Below are 23,915 nucleotides of genomic sequence, written 5' to 3'. Positions count from 1 at the left end.
ATTTTACTATATTATCTTCTATTTTATGCATATTTATTTTTAGTTAATATATTCTTCCATTTTTAATCCTGCTTTTTTTTTTTTACATAACATAAACACTTGCCCATGTTATTTAAAACTTTTCATAAACATCAATTTTAATTGCAACGAGATACTCATAACATTTTCATACTGTTGGGACCCTCTCTCCTGCATGAGTCTGAATCTCTGTAAAAGTCTTCCTGCATGAGTCTGAATCTCTGTAAATGTCCTCTCCCTCTTCTTGGTTTCTCATTCTGACTCCATAAGCCCTGACAAAACCTAGGATAACAGAGAGGGCTTGGTCAGGATTGCTGTAACCACAGTTTTTCTGTTTTCTACCAGCTTGAGCCCTAACTTATATAAATGAATTTTGTACATTTCAGATAATGGCAAATATAATCAAGAACTGTTTGATGACTGTAGAACGGCTATCTTTCTCATCAATTACATTTCCCATGATTGGAACAGGAAATCTGGGGTTTCCCAAAGCTGTATTTGCTGAACTAATCCTTTCAGAAGTGTCCAAATTTAGTACCAGGGCGTGGCTGAAAACCTTACAAAAAGTTTACTTTCTGGTACATCTTGATGATGATGAAAGCCGTAAGGTATGGTTACATATCTCTTCTGGTCTTTCTGGCAAGCTAAGTGCAATCTGATGTCTTTTGTAGATGTATAAATAACAGCACTTTCTTCTTCAGCACTGGTATTGGGGAAATTCCTAAATTGAATCAAAACCCTTTGATTAAAAAGTCTCTGAAATAAGAAAATCTATTGAGAACGATTATTCCTGTTTGATGATTCTTCATGTTCCAAAGAATTGGGTTAATATTTCTACAGAGCATTGTTGTGGTCAGTAACTGTGTTTCTTTCTCTCTAGGCATTTTTAAATAAATTCACTAGATGGTGGAGTGGAAATCTCAACAAGGAAAGGATTATCATGGTTGGAAATACCCAAGGTCTGGCTGGTTAATTTGTTCTTCTGGGGCAATGTTTCCCTTTGCTTAGTAACTCTTTGGTGTTGTTGAAATCCCATAGAAAGAGACAAATTCCTGTGAAGAACAAATCAGTAATGGAGAAAGTGTCAGTGTGTTCTAAAGAATAGATCATATTGTTGTGAATGAAATAACTGGTAATGAGGCCAGAATTTCTAAGATCCTAAATAGTAAAAGGCTAATAGGCAAATTGACTGAACAGTGGAACAACTAGTCACTATGACCTGCACTTACACCAGGAGGCAGACGCTCAACATCACAGCAACTTTTGCAGACAAATATTGATAGATGGTCAAGCAGATGTTTCTGCCTCATCCTATTTAACTAAGAAAATGTAGATATTCCTACTGTTACAAAACATTGTTTTCTGATTTCCTTAAATAATAAAAAAAAAAAAACCAAAACACTCAGCAGCTTAATAGACTAGGAGACATGGCAATGTTTGGATTTATTTCAAGGGGAAAGGAAGAAAGGAGAGACCCTTCATGTTTTTCCTGCAGGAGCCAGCTGCTCCTTCACCCATCTCCTTTCTTTTCAGGTATCTTTGGGTCTGTCACTTGCCCTTGGCCCACAGTGTATGAAATGAAAATTGGTGCAATTACTTTCCAGGTTGCTATTGGAGATATTACAAAAGAAAGTGCAGATGTTATTGTAAACTCAACAACAAGGATGTTTAACCTGAAATCAGGTACCTCATTTAAATTATATTCTTGATTGTAAACATTAATAAAACCAATTTCTGGAAGGGAAATGGTGGCTAATGTTGCCCTGAGTAGACAGAGAGGTGTGTTGTAAATATACAGGCCCTGGAATCAGAAAGACTTGGCTTTCAATCCAGGCTATGCCAGTTACCATCCTGTGGCCTTGGGCAAATCACTCAACCGCTCTGACTTTCTTTGCCGTCTAATGCCTACTACCAAAGAGCATAAATGGGATATAAGTGATATAAAGGTAGGGTGTATCTGATACATTATACCTAGTGTCAGCTTTCATCCTTTCTTAGCTCTGCACTATCAAAATTCCACACTTACAATTTAATCAGCTTTAAGTTCTTCTATTTTTATTTCCCTTTTTATGTTGATACATCTCACCTCCTATAACTGCTCTCTATAGTATACTGACCCAAATGAAATTCAACCTCTTTTTCTTAATTTTCCTTAAAATATTTGACCAGCCCCTTTGATATAACACTTTTGAGCATGCCCTCTCTACATGTCTATTTATTTACAACTTATATACATTACTCATATGCTGATACATCTTGTATATTATAAAACACTAATCTTTAAATTAAAAGGGCGAGATAAAACATAGGATGGCTGGCTGGGTAGGAAGAGATCTTGTATCCTACCTAATACAAAGAACTTGTATCCTACCTAATAAAAGAGTAATATGCAAATTAACCAGCACTCTGCTACACTCACAAGGCACACCTCCAGCCACGCCCACTAGCCAATCAGAGCAAGTATGCAAATAAACCCAACCAAAATGGCTGCAGCCACAGAGAGCAGAAGGGAGGCTTGGGTTTCCCAGGCAACAGAGGAATCCAAGGTTTCTATCTGCCCTTGCCAGCTTAAGCCTCCACTCTAGGCTACAAAGTTTCAATTGTAGAAGGTAAATAAATTGCAGATACCAGGGCCTTTGCTTGGGTTGCCAGGGGGCATGGCTGGCCTGCAAACCACCACAGACCTCTCACTCAGGATACCCCATGCCCCAAGGGAAACCCCACCCTGATCTGGGACACCCTTCAGGGCAAACCAGCTGGCCACACCCATGCACCAGGCCTCTATCCTATCTAATAAAAGAGTAATATGCAGATTGACCATCACTCCAACACACAATAGCTGCCCCTTGTGGTCAAAGATGGTTGCCCCCATGTGGACACAAGATGGCCACCACAATGTGGCCAGCAGGGGAGGGCAGTTGGGAGGCACCAAGCCTGCAAGGGAGGGCAATTGAGAGGGACCAGGCCTGCAAGGAAGGACAGCTGGAGGCAATGAACCCTGCAGGGGAGGGCAGTTAGGGATGATCAGGCAAGCAGAAGAGGGAAGTTGGGGGCAAACTGGCTGGCAGGGGAGCAGTTAGACATCAATCAGAGTATCATGGGAGTGGTTAGAGGGTGATCAGGCTGGCAGGCAGAAGTGGTTAGGAGCAATCAAGATGACATGCAGGCGAACAGTTGTGAGTCAGCAGTCCTGGATTATAAGAGGAATGTCCGTCTGCCGGATAGCCCCCAACTGCATAAACCGGCAGTCGGACATCCCTCGAGGGGTCCCAGATTGGGGAGGGTGCAGGCTGGGCTGAGGGACCCCTTCCCCCTCCCCCCCCCCCCGCCCTCTGCATGAATTTCATGCACCTGGCCTCTAGTGCATATATATATATATATATATATATATATATATATATATATATATATACATATATACACATAATCCATCGACATAGACAATAGCATACTAAAGGCCTGGGGTGGGGGACCAGGGAAAGCTAGAAGGGGTCAATGGGGAAAAATGTGGACATATGCAATACTTTCAACAACAAAGATTTAACATTTAAAAAACTATTTTCTAAATTGCAAAAATATTATGGAACTTACCATGCAGAAGTGAGTCTGTAGAATATCCACTCAAAAATTTTTTTTTAAATTAATTCTCACCTGAGGATATTTTTCCATTGATCTTTAAGAGAGAGTGGAAGAGAGAGGGAAAAACAGAGAGAAACATTGATGTGAGAGAAACACGTCAATTGGTTACCTCCTGCGGGTGCCCTGACCAGAGTGAGGGCCGGGGAGGAGCCTGCAGCCAAGGTACATCCCTTGACTGGGATCCTTTGGTCTAAAGGCTGACACTCTATCCCCTGAGCCAAACAGGCTAGGGCTTCATTCAATTTTTATAAAACTATAAAGAACATTCAATTATTTAAAACACAGTAAATTGAATATATGCATTTATTTTTGCTCCCTCTTGAAACCCTGACAGAGCAAATGTAAAGGAATTAAAAGGGTATGAACCCACAGAGAAAGAGAGTTGGAGGGAAAACAACAGTGAACAGAGATAGCAACATATTTTCAGAAGCAGCTAGCCAGTGGAGGCAGCTGACAGAATGGAGAAAACAGTACCTGCGGGAGAGAACCACAGCCCCTAGAAACACAGGAACTGGAGGCAGTAGGAACGTGGGAAGGCAGGGGATGAAAAGAGGAGAAAATGGAATTGGATGGAAATCAGCGACCTTTGATGCTATCCCCTATCCTGTGCAGCAGTAACTTCCCTTGCTCTTTCCTAGCCAGAGTTGGGAGGTGTAATTTTTTTTTAGAGACACTGAACCAGAGAGCTTTGCAGACTTAGCACACTGGGAACAGGTGAGATGAGGACGGGGAGCTAGACTGAAAACATGGTTTCAGTGAGGTGTCTGTAGTGAACAGTGAATGCCCAGCCCCTATCCCTGTGGGGCTCTCTGAGTAGCAGATGGGCTTATACCCCTTAGACAGGAGATGGGAGTATCCTTCTGGGATGAACCTGATCATCCTAAAGTTCAGTAGTTACTGCCTGCTCACCTTATACTGAAGCCTATCAGTCAGCAAGCCTCCTGCACAAGGAGCTTCCAAAATCACTCTTACATGTGGAGCGACAAATATCGCCTATTTGAGAAAAACCTCCACCATTGCAAAGTCAGAGGCCAAAACAAACTGAAAAAAGGAGATTTTAAAAAAGAGACAATTCATAATCAAGTAGATATGGGTACATAGGTAGGTAGGTAGGTAGATAGATTGATAATAGATCAATAGATCTTCATGATGATGAAATAACTAACATTTATTTATACTTTGTGTGTGCCAGATTCTGTGTTAAGTAATTCTCATCCATTATCTCTTTCAATGTTCAATGTAGGAAAAGTACTATGCCAGCCTTTGTGTAACAGGTGAGGAACTGACTGGTCACATGTTAGCTAGTAAGTGGTGGACTCAATTCCAACCCAGTGTGCCAAAATGCAAAGTCCATGTTTTCAACCACTGAACTCAGTTGTCCTTAAATGTGACCAAGGTGGTGGGGCTGCAGCCTTGACCAGAAGATTCATTGGACTGAAGCCAGCCAACTATCTGTGTAATTGCGAAAAACCCAGTCAAACAAAATTAAATAACAAAATCAAAGAAGTTAAGTAAATTGCTCAGGGTTATCATAGTTTTTAGATCCATGCTTCTCATTCGTCTCAGAACTTTTTATATTTTTATTTGATTTTGTAAAGTAGTAAGCATAAAATGCAAAAAAAGAAAACTTAAATAACTGCAGAAATATCCCAGTACAAATGGAGACGGTAAAGCTGCAAACACTGGAGACTTTCCGCTGTTGGGCAGTGCCCTCCTCCTGTGGATCAGATTGTTTATTCACCTGCCATTGAATGAAGGCAGCTATAGAAAGGTGATTTTCTAAGGAGAGGAATGTCAATGGATTATGCAAAGGGTGAGCTGAATAAAAGCCTAATGTGCAAAAGCTATAACTACCTATTGAATATTAATAGATGGTTTATATCATTAATATGTCTTCTGTAGGGGTGTCAAAAGCAATTTTAGAAGGTGCTGGACCAGCTGTGGAAGATGAATGTGCTGCACTAGGTATGATGTCATGTTGCTGTTGCCTACAACCTATAGAAATTTAAGGGGCTGAGACTATGGTGAGAGGATCCATGGGTGGAGTAAATGATGAGTGCTTTGGAAGACGGTGGGCTCACTGGGAGAGGAGACAGGTGGTATATGATGTGGGGGCTGTGGGGGAGAGGTCCTCTCTCCCACCATCCCGCCTGTCTCTTCCTGAAAATTAAAAAGAACCCAGGCCTGGGACCTAACCCAGGCTCTGCCTTCTACTCAGGGATCCTCCGTGAGCTTTGCTTCTCTTCTTTCACCCATAAGACAGTTCTACTGATGAGGAGTATGACAATGGCTATCCCACATGTGGTTGTGAGGATGAGAAGGAAAAATGAATGTATAGAAAGTTTTGTAAGCTGTAAAGTGCTATATAAATGACCTTTTACTTACCCGTCTTATTCTACTTCACATAGCACAGCATGAACCTGAGTTTTACTCCTTTTATGAATAAACTAGAGGCCCAGTGCATGAAATTCATGCACGGGGGGTGAAGGGGGAGGGTCTCTTCAGCCCAGCCTGCACCCTCTCCAACCCGGGACCTTTTGGGGGATGTCCAACAGCTGAAATTGGGCCTAAACCAGTAGATATCCCTCTCATAATCCTGGACCACTGGATCCTAATCGATCACCTGCCTGCTTGCCTGGTTGCCATTAACTGCCCATTTCTCCCACTGGTCTGATTGCCCCTCACTACCTTGGTGTGCTGGCCTGGTCACCCTTACTGCCCCCCACTGCCGGCCAGATAGCCCCCAACTGCCCCCGCCCTGCTGGCCTGGTTGCTCCTAACTGCCCCCCTGCCCCCCCCCTACTGACCTCGTTGCCTCTTACTTCCCCCTACCCCCCTGCAAGTCTGGTTGACTGTCACTGCCCCTCCCGCCCCACTGGCCTGGTCACCCATCACTGCTCCCCCTGCTGCCCTGGTCACCCCTCACACCTCACCTCCCCAGGCCTTGTTGCCCCACACAGCCTGCTTGTTCAGTTGTTTGGTTCTCCCTCACTAACCCCCCTGTCGGCCTGGATAGGCAGCCATTTTGTGAGGACATGAAGCTTAATTTGCATATTACCTCTTCATTATATAGGTTAAGTGAGCCTTTGTGGGTCTGAGGGGTTTTATGACACCAACCAATTATCCACTTCTGACACTACCTACCTAAGTTAGTACCAGATCCCACAAGTTAAAGGTCTCAGTCCCACAAAATTGCCCAATCCCTTCTCTCCCCCCCACCCCCCTCAAATGCCAGTTTTAAGTCTCAGGGGCCACCTGTACTTCTGACTGGCTGGCTATAAATTCAGAGGTTACAAATAACCCCTTCTCAGGTTCAACAATTTACTAGAATTATTCATAGAACTCTGTAAAAACACTTTTCTTACCTTTCCCAGTTTATTGTAAAGGGTACAACTCAGGGACAGCCAAGTGAAAGAAATGTGTCAAATGACAAAACTAAAACAATTTGATGATGAGTGTGAGGTCCTTTATTTAAGAAAACAACCTGTGGAGGGGCGTGCAGTGCCTTATAAGTACGGAGCACTCTTCCTGAGGGACTGTGGGCAAGGCAAATTTTCCAGAGGATTGGAAGTGGGAGCATGGAGACAGTGTGTGATTGGCTGGGGTTGTATATCAGACTTTAGTTAGAAAAATCAGGGAACAAGGAAATAAATATGAGTTGGTTCAGAGTTGGTGTTTGGGGATTAGCTGTCTGAATATACTATGTTTCTGACCAAGTGGAACATTTACAGGAAAAGGAGGGTTTGGTTTGAGAGTTCAGTTTGCTGATGTGGCACACCAGGCAGGAGTGTACTTAAAATTTTTATTTATTTATTTATTTATTTATTTATTTATTTATTTATTCATCTATTTATTTATTTTTATGCCAGCATGGGACAGGGTATGGGGAAAGAGACACAGAGCGGTTAGGGGTGATCAGGCTCGCAGGGGAGCAGTTAGGGGCAATCAGGCAGGCAGGCAGGCAAGTGAGCGTTTGGGAGCCCGTGGTCCAGGATTGTGAGAGGGATCAGGCCTAAACCCACAATAAAACATCCTCCAAAGGGTCCCGATTGGAGAGGGTGCAGGCTGGGCTGAGTGGACCCTCCCCCTCCCATGCATGAATTTCATGCCCTGGGCCTCTAGTTAATGTATTATATAATAGATACCTTATCATCAGGGGATTCGAAGGGCTCCAGGAACTCTGAACCAGGAGCCAGGAATGAAATATTTATTTTTTTATTATACCATGGTGAAGAACCTATAAGAGTGAGCATAAACTGTTCATCCTTCAAAACCAGGCCTGAACCTCGGCAGAGTAGACAGTCAGCTCTGAGTATGATTTGGAGAAGTCATTTGACAGCACATTCCCACAACTGACCTATTGTCATGCCTGAAACTCCCACCTTAATAGCTCTCCTCTGATTAAGACATTTTCTCTGGAGTGAATAAATTCCTGGAGAGACATCAGAGGATGGTACTATTGGTCCCAACTGGAGGACATCAGCAGGGATTTATTTGTGTGCTGCAAGAGCTAGCTGTAGCTTGGAAGGCAGAAGCAGAGCATGAAGCTGGCCTGACAGCTGGAAAAGTCTAAGGATGATACCTGGGAGAGGAGAGCAGGTGGACACCTGAGGGGCAGCAGGGAGTGCCTGCGTGATGGAAGCTCGCCAGAAGGGTGGGGCGGGCAGGCACCAGTTCTCCTGCTGCGTTTTCCTGGAGCCTTGCTTTGCTCAGAGAGCAAAAAGGCGGTGCCGTAAAACAAGCCCTGCTAATTTCCATGTGTCTATGAGCTCTGTGGGTTCTGAGGGAGGGGAAGTTTTCATGCTTTCACATCTCCACACCACACAGTCCACTACTTCCACCTCCTTGAAAAGTGAATCTGGCCGAATGAGGTATAAATTACTCCTCTGGACAGGAGAGAGGGAGTTGAGAGCTCTGGACACTGACTGCTTAGGTTCAAATCCTGGGCAGTCTTCGGCTGCTGACCTTAACCACCGCTGGCTGCTGTTAAATTTGTGAAATGGAGAAAACAGAACCTATGTCACAGGCTTTGAGGAGTGAGTGAATGAACTCAGGTGCAAAATATTCAATAATGAATAACCCGGATTGTAAAGGAAATGAGCCTGTCCCAGTCCCAGAGAGTGAAACCAGCTCGATCGAGGGAGGTTGCCCTTGGTCAGGAATCTTCAGGGCTTTTTCCTTTGTCAGCTATTTTCATTTCTCAAAAATCAGCGTTGCTTCCTGTAACTAATGTTCTGTGTGTGTGTGTTTCCTTCCCCCCCCCCCCCCCCAGCGACACAGCCTCACAGAGATTTTATAGTTACACAAGGTGGATTCCTATCATGCCATATAATAATTCATGTCCTGGGAGAAAACGATGTCAGGAAATCAGTTTCCAGTGTTCTGAAAGAGTGTGAACAGAGGAAGCACACGTCTATTGCCCTTCCTGCCATTGGAACAGGTTTGTAGCCTCTCATCGCCAAAGATTCAGAATTACCCAGATTCCTTTAGACAACCTCACTTTTAATAAACTCAATGCTGAGTCCAGAAAGCGATAGTGAGGTAAATCAGAAAATGGGCAGGCAACCTGTCAGCCCCTTCTAGGGTCCTGAGCCCCTTTTACCCATCCTTTTCCTTATTTTAGGTTTCCTAAGCACCTTTCCATGTTTGGCCCATCAAGGTTTTCCCACTGTTCATTTCTCCCCCCCCACTTTGGGGGACTCATTTGTTCTCATTATATCAATGATCATTTCAGCACTGACTCCCAAAACAGCATTTCTAACCTTCTCCAGAATCTTCTCTGGGAGATTTCTCTGTTACCAGAAACATGATGATATTACAATTCAAACTCATCATCATCTCTTGAGTTATTTCATTTTCTAGTTTCCTCCTTCTGTGGTGCCATGAACTCCCAGCTGTCCTACCACGCTTGCTTCTTTGTGTCCCAGACCCCTGTAGTCAGCAGGTCCTGTTAAATCTTCTTCCAGAGGGTGGTTCAGCTTCAGCCTTCTTTTTCGTTTCCAAACCCATAAGACCACTCCCAGCTGGTTTACTGCTGTGTTTCCCAATTGGGTCCTCATTTGTGGAGTCATTAGATTGAAATGCAGTTACCCAGGCCCCGTGCAAGGCACTCGGCATAAAGCCACGACTAAGATACAGTCTCTGCCCTTAACCAACAAGCTCAGATTCATCCTGCTCACAGTTTCTAGGAACACTTTCCTCCCCGTCTCTATCATATCATACAATCATTTGCTCCTAGTTGAAGATGATGTTAATATTAGCTCACTCGCTCCCTGATTCATTCACACCTGATTGCTCCTGCTTTTAAAGAAGTCCTGAGAGGGGTTATATGATTTAATGAAACTTCAAACGTGAGGTCACCACGGGCGAAGGCCACTGTCACTTCTCGCTTTGAGTTCTCAGTTTTCCCTGGGCGCTGGGTGTTGGAGTGGCTGCGAGCATTTTTAGAAAACAGCTTAAAAAGTTGACTTAGGAATACATTTTCAGCATTTAAATTTTTATACTTGGTTGCGATTTCTTTTATGATTCTAAATATTCACTTTTATCATAATTTTCTGTTTGGAATTTTATGTTCTTCTTCTGAGATGTATACATTTCAAAACTTACAATGTATGTGAACCCAGCCTTGAAAATGAATCCCCCATTGATAGATAAGAACTTAAAATATAAAAGCACAAGGTCACACAGCTAGAAGGCAACCTAACTAAGTTCAAACCTAGGCAGCTTAGCCTGTACATTTCAACTATTCTTTTTTTTTTTTACACTACCTTTTATTTATTTATTTATTTATTTTTTTACCACTATGCTCTTAATTACTATAGTCTTGCTAACATATTCTTATCTCTATTATCTACTATCTTCTATTATCACTCTAATTTTATAGCTGAGTAAACTGAAGTTTAGAGGTGATGTGGGCTGAGTTGTGTCTCCCAAAATTCATCTATTGAGGCCTTAATTCCTACTTCAGAATGTGACTGTATTTGGAGAAACAGCCTTTAAGAGGTAATTAAGTTAAAATGAGGTTATTAGAGCAGTCCCTAATCCAAAATAACTGATGTCTTTGTTAGAAGAAGAGATTGATAGCTACAGAAGGAAGGCCATGTGGAGATAGCCAGAAGATGTCCATCCACTAGCCTAGAAGAGAGGCCTCAGAAGAAACTAATCTTTCCAACACATTGATCTCAGACTTTTAGCCTCCAGAATTTTAAGAAAATACATTTCTGTTGCTTAAGCCCTTAGTCCATAGCACTTTGTTATGGCAGCCCTAGCAAAGTAATATGTGGGATCAAATGACTTATGTAAGATCACACAGTAAATCAGTGGAGAGCCAGGATATAAACCCAGATCTTCTGCATCCAAATAGCATGTTCTTTTCTCTGCACTTCCAATTCCCTTCAGCTAAAACCACTAGGAGTACACACTATGGGGAACTATGCCTCATCTCAGCAAGCAGTTGTGAAAAGGACTTGTTAATAGATTTGAGCTTGTGCTAGGCGACTCATGGCAGTCACAAGTAAGTAGGGCGTTGCTTTGGATTGGATGCTTTCAGGAAGCGGATGCAATTCTATGGTTGGGTATATTATCTGAAAGAAGATTAGAATATATTATAGCTAAAGCTGTGATTGGTAATGAAGATTGATTGTTCATATTAGTCAAGATAGGGGTGTTGAGCCATTTATATGGTTTGGATAGTTTTCATATTTTTGTCTGTGGTCAGACATGACTCTGCAGGGGTCTCCTTTTGGCTTAATTCATCATGGTTACAGAGTGGTTACATTCGATGGTGCTCTATGAAATAATTTGTGTTCAGCTGGAGAACACCAAGACCCAGCTATGGGTGCCAGATCAGTTTCTGGCTGTAGGGTGTTGCTTTCTTCTTTCTTAGCATCAGGAACTACATTTGCCAGATCTGATCACATGACCAACACCAGCTGAAACTACTTTTGTCACTTAATTTTTTTTTTTTTTCTCTCCAGGAAATGCTGGGAAAAACCCAATCAGAGTTGCGGATGACATAATCAATGCTATTGTAGACTTCACATGTGAACATTCTACTCCATCATTAAAAAAAGTTAAAGTTGTCCTCTTTGTAACTGAGCTGCTGAATGTATTCTATGTCAGCATGAAGAAAAGAGAAGGAATAGCACCATCACCTACCTTTAAGTCCACATTTTCCAAGGCTGCATGTAAGATGTTCTTTTAAAAATCACGTGGTTATCTGTAATATCACTTAGAAAGTGTTTAAATGCAAATGCTCATTATTTCTATCAGTTTTAGGGCTTTACAGAAAACCTCCTATAATACTTGGGAAAAGTATAGGAACTATGGAGCACAATCTCTCTGTCAACTGATTGTTCTTCTGAAGGACAAAATCATGCCTGAGAAACAGGAATAACAAATGAGCAGAAAGAGAGGAAAAGGGCTGAGAGATCAGAAAGAGGGGAACAGACTTTGAAAATCCAAGCCAATGATCTCATGTTCTTCCTTTTTGTTTAATATTGACCATCAGTGCCTCTTGAAGCTATGAACTAGCTGGTCAATACTGATTTATTGATCATCCACCTCTAGACAAGTTAGCCTGTGATCAGAAGCAGATGTTAGAAAAGAGAGGCCAGGGCCATCTGGTTGTACTACATCATGAGCAAACAAATTCCTGCTGTGAAAGTATCTATATCGACCTGCTCCTCTGATCTAACCTTCTCCCATTTCATGACTTCTATATTGCTGTTAAAATAACTAGAAATCCAGCCTCCTCTTGCAATCACTGTTTTTACCCTTTTTTTGAGCACTTACCCAGAAAGCACTGAGTTTTACTGGCAATGAGGCATACCTGACACCAGCAGCCTTCCTAAACTGAGAATTGTTGTCTACCAGCAAGAATTTAATTTCTCCCTCCACTTACTTCCTGATAACTATTCTCCTCAATGTGCTGCAACACACAGTACATGTAAGAGCTCCATGCACACACACAAAATAAAGAGAAATACTAGTTGGATTTGGCAGTAGCAAGTAATAGAAAATCCACTTTAAACTAGCTTAAGCAAAAAAAATGGAATTCATTGACTCACCTGTCTATAAAGTCCAGACATACTTCAGGCCCAGTTTGACCCAGTTGCTCATTTGATATCATCTGGACTCTGACTTTATCACTCATTCTCTTCTTCACTTGTAGAGAGGAGACTGAGGCAGGCACACAAGGAAAGGTATAGGAGGGCATTTGTCTTCAACACGAGGAATGGGAAAGGAGAGAGAGATTTATCTTTTAAAAGGTATTTATAGGGAAAGAGCTCAAGAAAGTGCCCAGTACTCTTTTAAAAAGGTGGCTCACATGTTATTTTTTTTATGAAGCATGGGGCTGTAGAAAAGACCAAGCACAATCACTTTTTAAGAACAATAACCATGTGTTTGTTTAGAAAGGCTTTAATGCCTCTTACTTTAAACTTGTAACAATGCCATAAGGTGGTAGAGAGAGCAGATCTTATCTCCAGTTTGTAGATGAGAAAATGAAGATTTACATGGCTGGTCACAGGTTGAGTCTTCTGACTCTAAGTGCTGGTGGTTTTCTGCTCTGTAAGCTCATGGCGTGAAAGGAAGGGAGGGCCTAAAGAAACACTCACCTTTCTTTCCAGTCTTGCCTGCTGCATTCAGAAAAACAAAGAGCAGGTCCAAGAGAACTCTAACCCCTCTGACTACAAATGATTAGGCCAAAAGATCTGGAAGGGGTGGACAGTGAGGGAAAGAAAAGAACTGAATTTGCAGAAACTACACACCCTACCAGAAAAACTCTTTGAAAATGGAATTTGAAAGATCTCCCAGATTAGGTTTAGATGCTTCTCTTTGTCACTAGGATTTCATTCCCTGAATGGACTTGGAAAACAAGATGGGAGTTCCCTAGATCCCTCTCCCAGGCCTGGCATATTTTTCACTAAAAATGGCTAAATTGTGGCTTTGTTTGTAAGGAGAAATCCTTTGGTTTTAATCTGTGGTATTGTGGCATTTTCTTTTCTAATACAATCTGCCCATATTTCTACTAGTCATACCATCTCAGGACGCTGATGTCTATGTAGCTCAGTGTGTTTAAAGTTTGTGCAAGCTGTTGGAAAGCAAAGGGAAACTTTGAGCTTGTGAGATTATGGGAAAGCATTCAGTAAGCACTTGGGCTATTTCCTTTAGGTGATGTTTACTTAGCAAGGAAGATGGGATACAGAACAATGTGTTTGAAACATCTTTAGCAAGATAATCGTGGTGCACAAGAAAAATAATAAAGAGCCACACTAAATAGAACTTAGAAAAGTGAAAACACCAATAAATTAGCTTTCATGTTTACATATTAGCTTCTTATGGAATTAATTCCATAGAAATTTCTGGGAAAATTATCATTTCAAGTGAATCTAAGTTTATCTGAGTATTTTAGCTAAACCATTAATTAACCTATGTGGTATTAGTGTCAGAACTGTTCACTTCTTCTGTGTTTACCAAATTTAGGATAGTAGAGTTGTAGCTTCCTCCCATCCCAAAGACTAGAATTAGATGAGTGAATGAAAAGAAAGAGCATTAGAAATGCCTAGGTTTTCAGAGATCCCTGGTAATGAAGGTCATGTTTCTCCAAATGCTAACTTTCCAGATAATATTCCTGAATACTCATCTGACATGAATCAGCAGCTGTTTCGTGTGATCCAGCTACAACCTGGACAGTCAGAATATGACACTGTGAAGAATAGATTCTCTCAGACTTGTTTTTCCTACAGAATAGAGAAGGTAATATTGCATTTTAAAAATGATTTCTCTTAAATATTGAAGAACTAACATGAAAGCTATCTTTTTATATAAGATTCTTTTTAAATATCCTATATTTTAACTAGAGGCCTGTTGTATGAAATTCATGCATGTGTGTGGGGGGTTCCTCAGCCTGCCTTTATCCTCTCCAATCCAGGACTCCTTTAGGCATCAGGCTTAAACCGGCAGTTGGACATGCCTCTAGCAATCTGGGACCATTGGCTCCTACCCACTCTGCCTGCCTGTGGGATTGCCCCTAACCACTCTGCCTGCCTGCCTGATTGCCCCTAACCATTCTGCCTGCCTGATCACCCCTAACCACCTCTGCCTGCCTGCCTGATTGCTCCCAACTGCTCTATTCTGCTGGCCTGACTGCTCCAACTATTCTACTCTACTGGCATGATCATCCCCAACTACTCTCTCCTGCTGGCCTGATCACCTCCTAACTGCTATCCTGCCTGCCTGATTGCCCTTAACCTCTTCTGCCTTGTTCCCCACCACAATGACTTTGTCCAGAAGATGTCTAATTAGCATATTACCTTTTATTATTAGTATAGATTGGATTCACTCAAGTTCCATAAACTTCAAATCTCATGATTCATGCATTAACAATAACGAAGGAGACCCCCAAAAGTTATATGTATATGTTGGGATATTTTCACTTACAATTAAAAAACAGCAACACTGAAACTGATTAAAAAAAAGAAATGTATTGGAACTTAATGGAAAGTCCAGAAGTAGGACGGTGTTTGGAGCAGTTTCATCCAGTGGTTCGATGATGACTTGGATCCAGTTTCTCTGGATTTGCGGTTCACAGTGTCAGCCTCATTTGAAGGCAGGATTCCCTTCATGATTATGGGATGGCTGCTGGTGTCAAACAGAGAGTCTCGGCTTCCCGTATTCGCATTCTTCAGAAGAGACACTGTGTCCTGTCACACAATTATTAGATAAGAATACCAGGCTTTGTGTTGAGTGGGACGGTCAAACCAGTATGGGTTGGGGAAGTTACCATATACTGATTGCCTTGGACCTGGGCTATTGGAACCTATCATGAGATTTATTTAACCCAATTGGGTTTCATTTTAGAACTATAAGGAGGGTCAACTCCACCCAAATCAGAAGTTTCTCCACAATGGGGATGAAGTGGAATGGATGACCAGAGATTGTACAATGTCCATTCATTATGCTGCATAAAAATATTAGCCAGGAAAGTGTAGAAGTTTATTAGAAGGTCCTTATCATACCATAGGTATCAGAGCAGGGTGCAACAGCCCAGTAACTTAAAATCTAGCTGGTTCTTCCATAAAATTGTATACTTAACTACATTACAGCAATTATGAAATTGTGCTTTGGTAAGTTTGCACATGCCTGATCCCCCTGTTTGGCTGCGGACTTTGTAAGGTAAGAATCACCTCCTATTCGTCTCTGCATTCCCAGTACTTAGTATATTGTGGGACATAATACCTATCGAAGGAATGAGTAAAAATTCTTGAGAAAGAAGGAGAATCAGAAAGAGAGATTGTAGAAGGGACAGATTTAAAGGAGGAGATGCTTCATTATGTTTAAAGCTGTTGGGAGTACTGGAACCTCGCTTTAATTTGTTTACCCAATTTCTGCAACATTATTGGCTCTTACACTTCTATTATACCCATTTTAAAAAACATTAACTTTGAATTAATTCCATAACTTACCTTCTCTCCTGCTACATAAATTCATTACTAATTCATGGTCTCCAACCTTAGCTGAACCTTCAGGTACCTGGAATCCTCCCTTGCTTTCTCCAGTCAACCCCCTCATCCATTTCCTATTCCAAACCTTCATCATGAGGCTTCCATCACACTCAACAGAATAACTTTCCCTCCTGCTTTTATCACTTGGTTTCCTCTCAATATCTGCTTACAGTTGTCCACTCCCTTCTTCTTCAACTCTTCTTCTGCCTTTCTTTCCAGAACACCATTTGCTCAGATTTCCTACTCTCCTCCGAGATGTAGATTATCTGGATTTTTTTTCTGATGCTTTCATACTCCGTGTATGTTCTCCTAATCCATCCTTTATCATAGCGAGGGGTGGTGGTTTGTTTGCTTGTCTTTCTCTCCCTCTAGACTGAAAGTATTTTGAAGGTAGAGACCCAACACAGTGCTTCATTCACATTAGATGTTCAATAGATGATTAGTGAATTAAATTCATTCTCTAGAAGGAATGAGAGCCAATAGAGAATGATTTTCTGGGGGGAAAAAATTGAAGGACAAAGTTCCAAGGAGAGGGTGGTTCATGGTTTGAAATGCTGTTGATATCTCTGGAAAGAAATAGTCATTAAAATAGGCAGTTATGAGGTGATTTGTGACCATAATTGGAGCAATGCAGGAAGAATTATGATTGGGAGATCTGAAAGAATTATGGAAATAATTATTAAATGATTACAAATTTTTGAGTAGGCATTTGAATGTCAATAAATTTCTAGGGATTTCAGGTAAACATTTTAATATAAATTTAAGTTCTTATATGTAAAAGTAGTTAACAATAATAAGTAGTATTAAAACATACAGATGCGTTTAGCCTACCCTTTTTCTGAAGGCAAAAAGCTACTGTTAAACAAAACTTTAAACTTCCACCGCTGCAAGTCTTTTGAAAAAAAAAAAAAAGTGTTGTTTGAGTCATTGCTACCAAGAAAAATGACCAGGTCCTGAGGCCTGAAGTCTATACTCCTGCAGCAGTGCCAAGTGGAAAAGATTGCATGCCAGCCTTCCTGGAGTCAGCAAGCATTTTGCATCAAGTAGGGCAAAGAAGAGTACTAGTTTGAAAGAATTTACATTGGCTGGGGATAGAGAAAGAGTGTGGGGAAAGATGAAGCCGGGCTAGTTCTGGGATAGGCACAGAGTTGGTCAGGCAGAAGTGTTTGCTCATTCAGACTCCTGGTGGGCAACTATCTGGAAAATTAATGTGTAAACAAGAAGCTGAGGAGGCTCCTGGGGTTTGATGGTGCCTGGCTATTCTCTCATTTAGATAATCTTAGCAACAGCTGCCTAGAAGTTGGTTCACCGCCCAACATATACTCAGGAATGGGAGCAATCTTGTTAGCTGTTTGGTCTTCCACTCTCCAACCCACAGTAGTTCAGTGTAGAACATCTCAGAATTTTTCTTTTGTCATTACCCACTCTGAATTTTCTGGTTTTTGCATTTTCCTTCTCCTCCTTCTCTCTATTGCTTAAAGACCACAGCAGACACTGTACTGAGCTTTATGGTCATATCCAGATGTTTTGCTCTTTGTCATTTGTAGATTGAGAGGATACAGAACGAATTTCTCTGGCAGAGCTACCAGGTAAAGAAAAATCACATGGATATCAAGAATGGACATATAGATAACGAGAAAATCCTCTTCCATGGGACAGATGCACACTCAGTGCCACATGTCAATCAGCACGGCTTTAATCGCAGTTATGCTGGGAAGAATGGTAAGGAAGCAAGTAATCTGACTGATCAGAATGAGGTGAATGGATGTTCTAGTGTTGACTATTCATACCAAAGCAGTGTAGCCATAGATGGCAGCCATACTGTCATTGTCAGGATAGAGCTCATTCTGTTTCACCCAAAAGGAGACTGGCAAACTTTCCAGGACAGATGAAGGGTATTTTAGAAATGTGGCTGTGGTGACCAATAACTGCATTCAAATTTTATTTACTTTTTAGGTTTGGGTATGGTTCTGCATACTGTGATAATTTTATGTTCTTATGAAGGCTTTTGTCTTTCTCTCTGCAGCTGTAGCCTATGGAAAAGGAACTTATTTTGCTGTTGATGCCAGTTATTCTGCTAATGATAGATACGCCAGACCAGATAGCACTGGGAGAAAACATATTTATGTTGTACGAGTCCTTACAGGAGTCTATACACTTGGATGTGAAGGAATAATTACGCCTCCACCAAAGAACCCTTACAATTCTACAGATCTCTTTGACTCTGTCACAGATGATATACACCATCCAAAGTTATTTGTGGTATTCTTTGATAATCAAGCTTACCCCGAATATCTCATAACTTTCAGATGTTAAAACATAGGATTAAAAAAACAACAACACACACACACACACAAGAAAACTGCAGAGGTGATTTGGTCATCTATTTATGAGAACAATTTATAGAATTTTTGTCTTTGCCTATGGTTTGTTTAAACATATTTTAAAAATCTCTATGCTAGGTGCTATAATGCTAAAAAAAAAAAAAAAAAAAAAAAAAAAAAAGGAGAGGGGGCCTTTTTAAATGCATATTGCACTTTCTAGCATATCTTTCTTCTGAGTATATTGATGGGTAGAAGCTGAGAAATATAAATGACAAAATTATAGCTACAACTACAGACACCAAAACTATAGGAAACAAAGAGAACATTTCTTTTTCTTCTATTGGAAAAGAATTAAGATGAATCATCCTAAAGCCAAGTTGTCATTGTTCTTATTGGACTATGTTAAGACACCAAACTGTGTTGAGCTAAACCATACTATTAAATGAATAGGCTGCTATTGTGCATCTGTAACAATTGTGCCTCCTTAAGAAACTCTTATTAGCAAAAGAGTGACTGAATCAAAGAATATTATGTCAAATTTGTTGTGAAACAAATCAGGTAAAAATGCATTGTATTGCTATCTAATGCTACATAACAAATTATTACCAAACTTAGTGTCCCTGTGGGTAAAGAATTCAGGCATGGCTTAACTGAGTTGTTCTAACTTAAGGTTTGTCATGAAGTTGCAGTGAAGATGAAGGCAGGGGATGCAGTCATCTGAAGGCTTTGCTGGGGCTGGATGATCTGCTTCCAAGGGGAATCACTCTAATAGCTGGCAAGTGTTTTGCTGGTTGTTGGCAGGAGTCCTCATTTCCTCTCCACAGGCCTCTCTGCAGGCTGCTTTAGTGTCCTCATGACATGGCAGCTGACTTATTCCACAACTCAGGAAAGAGAAGGCAGAAGCCACAGTATCTTTTATGGTATAGCCTCTGAAGTCATACTCCATCCTTCCTACAATATCCTACAATTCCATGAATCGTGTTCTTCAATGTGGGAGGTTTTAAACAAGGCATGGCCATCAGTAGGCAAGGATCATTGGGGACCATCTTGGCAGTCATATGAATACATGAATGAGTGACAAGTTGATAAAATGTTAGCAGTGAAAAGGGCACTAGCGATCATCTAGTCCCACTGTCTCCTCGTCTTTCTCCCTTCACCATCTCCTAGGGCAAAAAGCCCTCTGGCTCTGCTTGACCACTTTCAGCATGCAGCATCTTGAGAGAACTTACTAGTATTCCATTCTAGGACAGCTCTAAGTATCGAAAAACTCTTGCTTATACTGAGTTGAAATCTATTCTTCAATGTCTATTACCTGCTGATCACTGTCCTACCTACACTGACACAGAACGTATTTCATTTCTTTTATAGATGGTGGCGCTTTAGATTCAAATTCTTAAAATATTTAGTAGTGGATTTATTCTGAAACATTGCTTTTTAAAAGTTGCAGACATTTAAGAAGTATTTATGTTATCATAAATAAAGCACATGCACATTAAGGAGTAAAGAAATGCATTAAAAAAATTCAAACTCCATCACCCATAATTCCAATACTTCAAGGAAACCACTGCCAATATTCTTTTGTACTCCCTTCTAGTTTCTTCATCCACCTACAAGAGAGTAAAAATTGCATTTTATTCAATTAAAATAACTTTATTCAATTACTAATTATACAATACTGTATCTACATTTTTCATTTAACATTACAAGTATTTGTCTCATGTTATTAAGTTTTCTGTAAACAATCTAAATGGTTGAGTTCTGTACTATATGTGTATCATTTTCTCGTTACATGTCATTAAATACATTATATGTCACTTTAGTTGTATTTTAATATATGTTTTTACATATATGACATGTCAAAATGGGGTGGTTAAATCTCTAGATAAATATATGATTGGAATATGAGTTGCAAAAAACAAAATCTACCTTCATTAACATTGCTCCCTTGATTTCTTGAAGGAAATATAGTCCTAGAGAACAAAACACTGGGCCTTGGCTCCCAATCCCAGTGTAGAATTCTAATGAGTCAGGTTGGAGCATGGAACAGCTCCTTTTCCTTAGGTAAGGTAGACTCTTACGATGTAAACTGCTGTCTCCTGTCTCCTATGGTACTGGTATTCAAGGACTCCCAATTTATTTTGCTATATTCCTACTTCAGCAGGAAAACACAGAAGTCTTAAATATAAAAGTAAAAATATCCTCGGGTGAGGGTTAACAGCAACAACATGATATTGATTTTTAGAGAGAGAGTGGAAGGGAGAGTAGGGGAGGGAGAGTGAAAGAGAGAGAAACATTGTTGTGCCTCCTGCACACGTCCCATCTGGGGCCAGGGATTAAATTTGCAACCCTTTGATGCACAGGAGACACTCTAACCATTGAGCAACACCAGCCAGGTCTATACCCTTGGATTTTTATGGAGGCTTCATCACGTAGGCAGGATCAATAAATTAAGTCACTTCCAATCCCTCTTCCCTTTCTGGAGAATAGAGTATGGGGCTGAAAGTTATATGTTAAAAAAAGTAATAGTTAACCTAAATCAGATTGGAATCTGGAGGGCCTGTAGGGGGAACTCTTATTCCTATGTTAGTCAAAAAACTAAATAAGAACTCTGGTTATCACAACAGCCTTCTTTTTACCATCCATATAAGAACTTCCTTTTTATTTGTGGTGGTGAGTTTGCCATGTCTGCATGTTCTGGGTTGAAGTTCTCTCTTTTTCCTAGAGGAATGTCTAGTTTCTAACTGTGACTTGGTCTCCTTGATGACCAGCCCCCACCCAGAATTTCACTAAGAGTTACCTCATTAAAACAAAATACATTACCACACCCGGGAAATTCCAAGTTATTTAAGAACTCTTGTGTCAGGCACTGAGGTCAAATTTTAGAGCAAAAATTGCTCCTAATGTTGTTATCACTTGGGAAATTACAAGGGTTTTAGGAACTGTGTGCCAGGAACAAGGAGCAGAGACCAATATATACAGGATGCCCCCAAAAATTTACTTAAGAGCTGATAGCACAATTGATGTTTCTTTCTTTTCAGATTTAACCCATTGGAATTAGTAATTATTCAAAGTGTGTATATAGTGGGGGTTTTTTTTTTGTTTGTTTGTTTGGTTTTTTTTTTGATACCCTGGATTTTCCATTATCTCAGATGAATCTTGGTTTTCACCACAACTATTAGTAAACATATAAAGGGAATCTTGTATTTAGAGTGAATAACAATGTTGAAAGGTGTTGCTTCATTTCCCTCATTGTTTATATTATTTTTGTAACCACCAGAATATAAATATTCTCCTACTTTATTTTCCTGATCTTGTTAAGAAAGGCATTTTAAATACAGTAATTTATTTCTCTGAAGCCCTTTATTACCTAACTGTTGACCTTATTACCTAAAATTACAATTCTATAGCTAAGGCTCATCAAATAAATAACTTTTACTTTTGAGAGGAGTTAGCTTGACATGCAGGCAGATAGGGCAGGGGTCCAGTAGAAAACAAAGGCAGGTGGAAAGTCGGCAGGGACAGACATGGCAATGAGCAAGCCTAACCACAGACACCAACCATGCAGAAATATCAATGTGTAGACTCAGAGTGGGAGGTATGTGAAACCAGGGAAGGGCTGCAACAACAAGGTGAGTTCAGGCATAAGAAGAGGGGAAGTCCAGGTTTGTTGCTGGAGAAAGAACAATTGAGGGAATCAATCAGGTGGCCCCATGGGTAGATATAGGGTAAGCTTGTAACAACATATATAATCCCCTAGACTAAAAGGCTTCAGTGACAACCCATTATTGGACCCTCTTCATGAGCAGAGAGTCTGAATCTACTTGCAATAAATTTTCCATGCTTTTGCTTAAATCTTCTGGTCTTTGATTTCATTCTTCAGCTTCGTTAGACACAATCCTGGGGAAAAACTTCAGCTCACCATTCAGGTATCACTTTCACAAAATCTCATTTCCTTGGGTTCATCTTTCTATCATGCTCTCTTATTGCGGTATACAAAGACCCAAAGAACTACTGTTATACAGGGAAGGGCTTGAGGTTCACGAAACCACATAAACAAATAATAACTATAAGTTATTTTCTTAGATTGTTCTTTGCTGCCAGGCAATCCAGGGACTTGGGATCATAACTATTTTTCTATCAATAATCAATATAAGGCCAAGGTATTAATAAGGAAAAGGTGGGTGTGCAAATCAGAATGAAAGACAATAAAAATTTAAGATGTAAAAACAATAAAAAATGTGAAATAAAAACAAAAAATAAATAAAATTAGTTTTAGAATGTTGAAAGGTGGCATCACTTAGTATTGTCCTAGAGTTGGTAGACCTGGACTTAGTCCTGACCCAAGAACTAATGCATTGCTTGTATAAACTTGGACAAGTTATTTAAACTCTCAGAGCCTCAGTTCTTCATTTTAAAAAGTAAGATAATGATTCCTGCCTTCCTAGTTTCCAGGGTTAAGTAAGATAACACCAAAACTATATTGAGAAAAACTTTTGCCACCTTGCTACAGAGAGAGCAAGATGGATCACCAATAACTCTCCTGGAGCCATCCGAGGAAATTCGGCCAGGGTCCTCATTCTTGCTGCGTCTGCTAAAACTGCCATGGTCTGATCCAGAAATATGGCCTCAACATGGGTAGCCAGTGTTTCTGTCAGTACTCAAGGACATAGGCATCATTAAGCTGGACTAAGTGAATTTTTATGAATGGGACATTCAAGACATCTACCTCATGACAGAAGGCTATCTTTTTGTTCATGAAAACAACAACAACCCTTCAAATATATCCTATATAATAAAACCCTAATATGCAAATCGATCCAATGGTGGAATGACCGGTGGAATGACTGGTTGCTATGATGCCTACTGACCACCAGGGGGCAGGCGCTCAATATAGGAGCTGCCCCCTGGTGGTCAGTGCGCTCCCACAAGGGGAGTGCTACTCAGTCAGAAGCTGGGCTCATGGCTGGCAAGTGCAGTGGTGGTGGTGGGAGCCTCTTCCCCCTCTGCTGTAGGAGGGTGGCAAGGAGTGAGGGGTCCTGGACTGTGAGAACCCTGCACTGTGAGAGGGATGTCTGCTGACTTAGCCCTGATCCCTAGGGAGGATAATCCAGCATGTGGACATCCCCTGAGGGGTCCCGGACTACAAGAGGGTCCAGGCTGGGCTGAGGGACTCCCCTCCAGTGCATGGATTTCATGCAACAGGACCCTAGTGTGTGTGTGTGTGTGTGTGTGTGTGTGTGTGTGTGTGTATATATATATATATATATATATATATATATATATGGCACAAACTATCGAGGCAAAGATAAATTCATTTAACTTCATTAATATTTTTAAAATTGGGTTCAGGATTAAGATTGAACATATGCATCTAGTTTTGCTTCCTCCCCAAATCCTAGGAAAGTAATTTAAAAGGATACACAAGTCC

General features: G+C 40.8%; 1 protein-coding gene across 1 annotated transcript in view; it reads left to right on the top strand.

Moving 5' to 3' along the window:
* Positions 1-20,301, top strand: part of LOC311616340 (protein mono-ADP-ribosyltransferase PARP15-like) — a gene marked incomplete at its 5' end in the record, with an annotated part of 44,124 nt that extends 23,823 nt beyond the window's left edge. The window contains 9 exons of the mRNA XM_084871630.1: positions 405-626; positions 899-977; positions 1,552-1,701; positions 5,560-5,622; positions 8,930-9,097; positions 11,634-11,843; positions 14,282-14,415; positions 17,711-17,885; positions 18,190-20,301. Of these exons, the coding sequence (XP_084727756.1) occupies positions 405-626; positions 899-977; positions 1,552-1,701; positions 5,560-5,622; positions 8,930-9,097; positions 11,634-11,843; positions 14,282-14,415; positions 17,711-17,885; positions 18,190-18,479 (1,491 nt within the window). The 3' untranslated portion in view covers positions 18,480-20,301. The remainder of the gene's footprint in view (positions 1-404; positions 627-898; positions 978-1,551; positions 1,702-5,559; positions 5,623-8,929; positions 9,098-11,633; positions 11,844-14,281; positions 14,416-17,710; positions 17,886-18,189) is intronic.
* Positions 20,302-23,915: the final 3,614 nt, after the last annotated feature.

The sequence above is a fragment of the Pipistrellus hanaki genome, assembly GCF_964339955.1.
Source record: "Pipistrellus hanaki genome assembly, chromosome: 2".
Taxonomy (NCBI): Eukaryota; Metazoa; Chordata; class Mammalia; order Chiroptera; family Vespertilionidae; genus Pipistrellus; species Pipistrellus hanaki.
The sequence above is the reverse complement of the archived record's forward strand: the minus strand, read 5'-3'. Positions and strand labels throughout refer to the sequence as shown.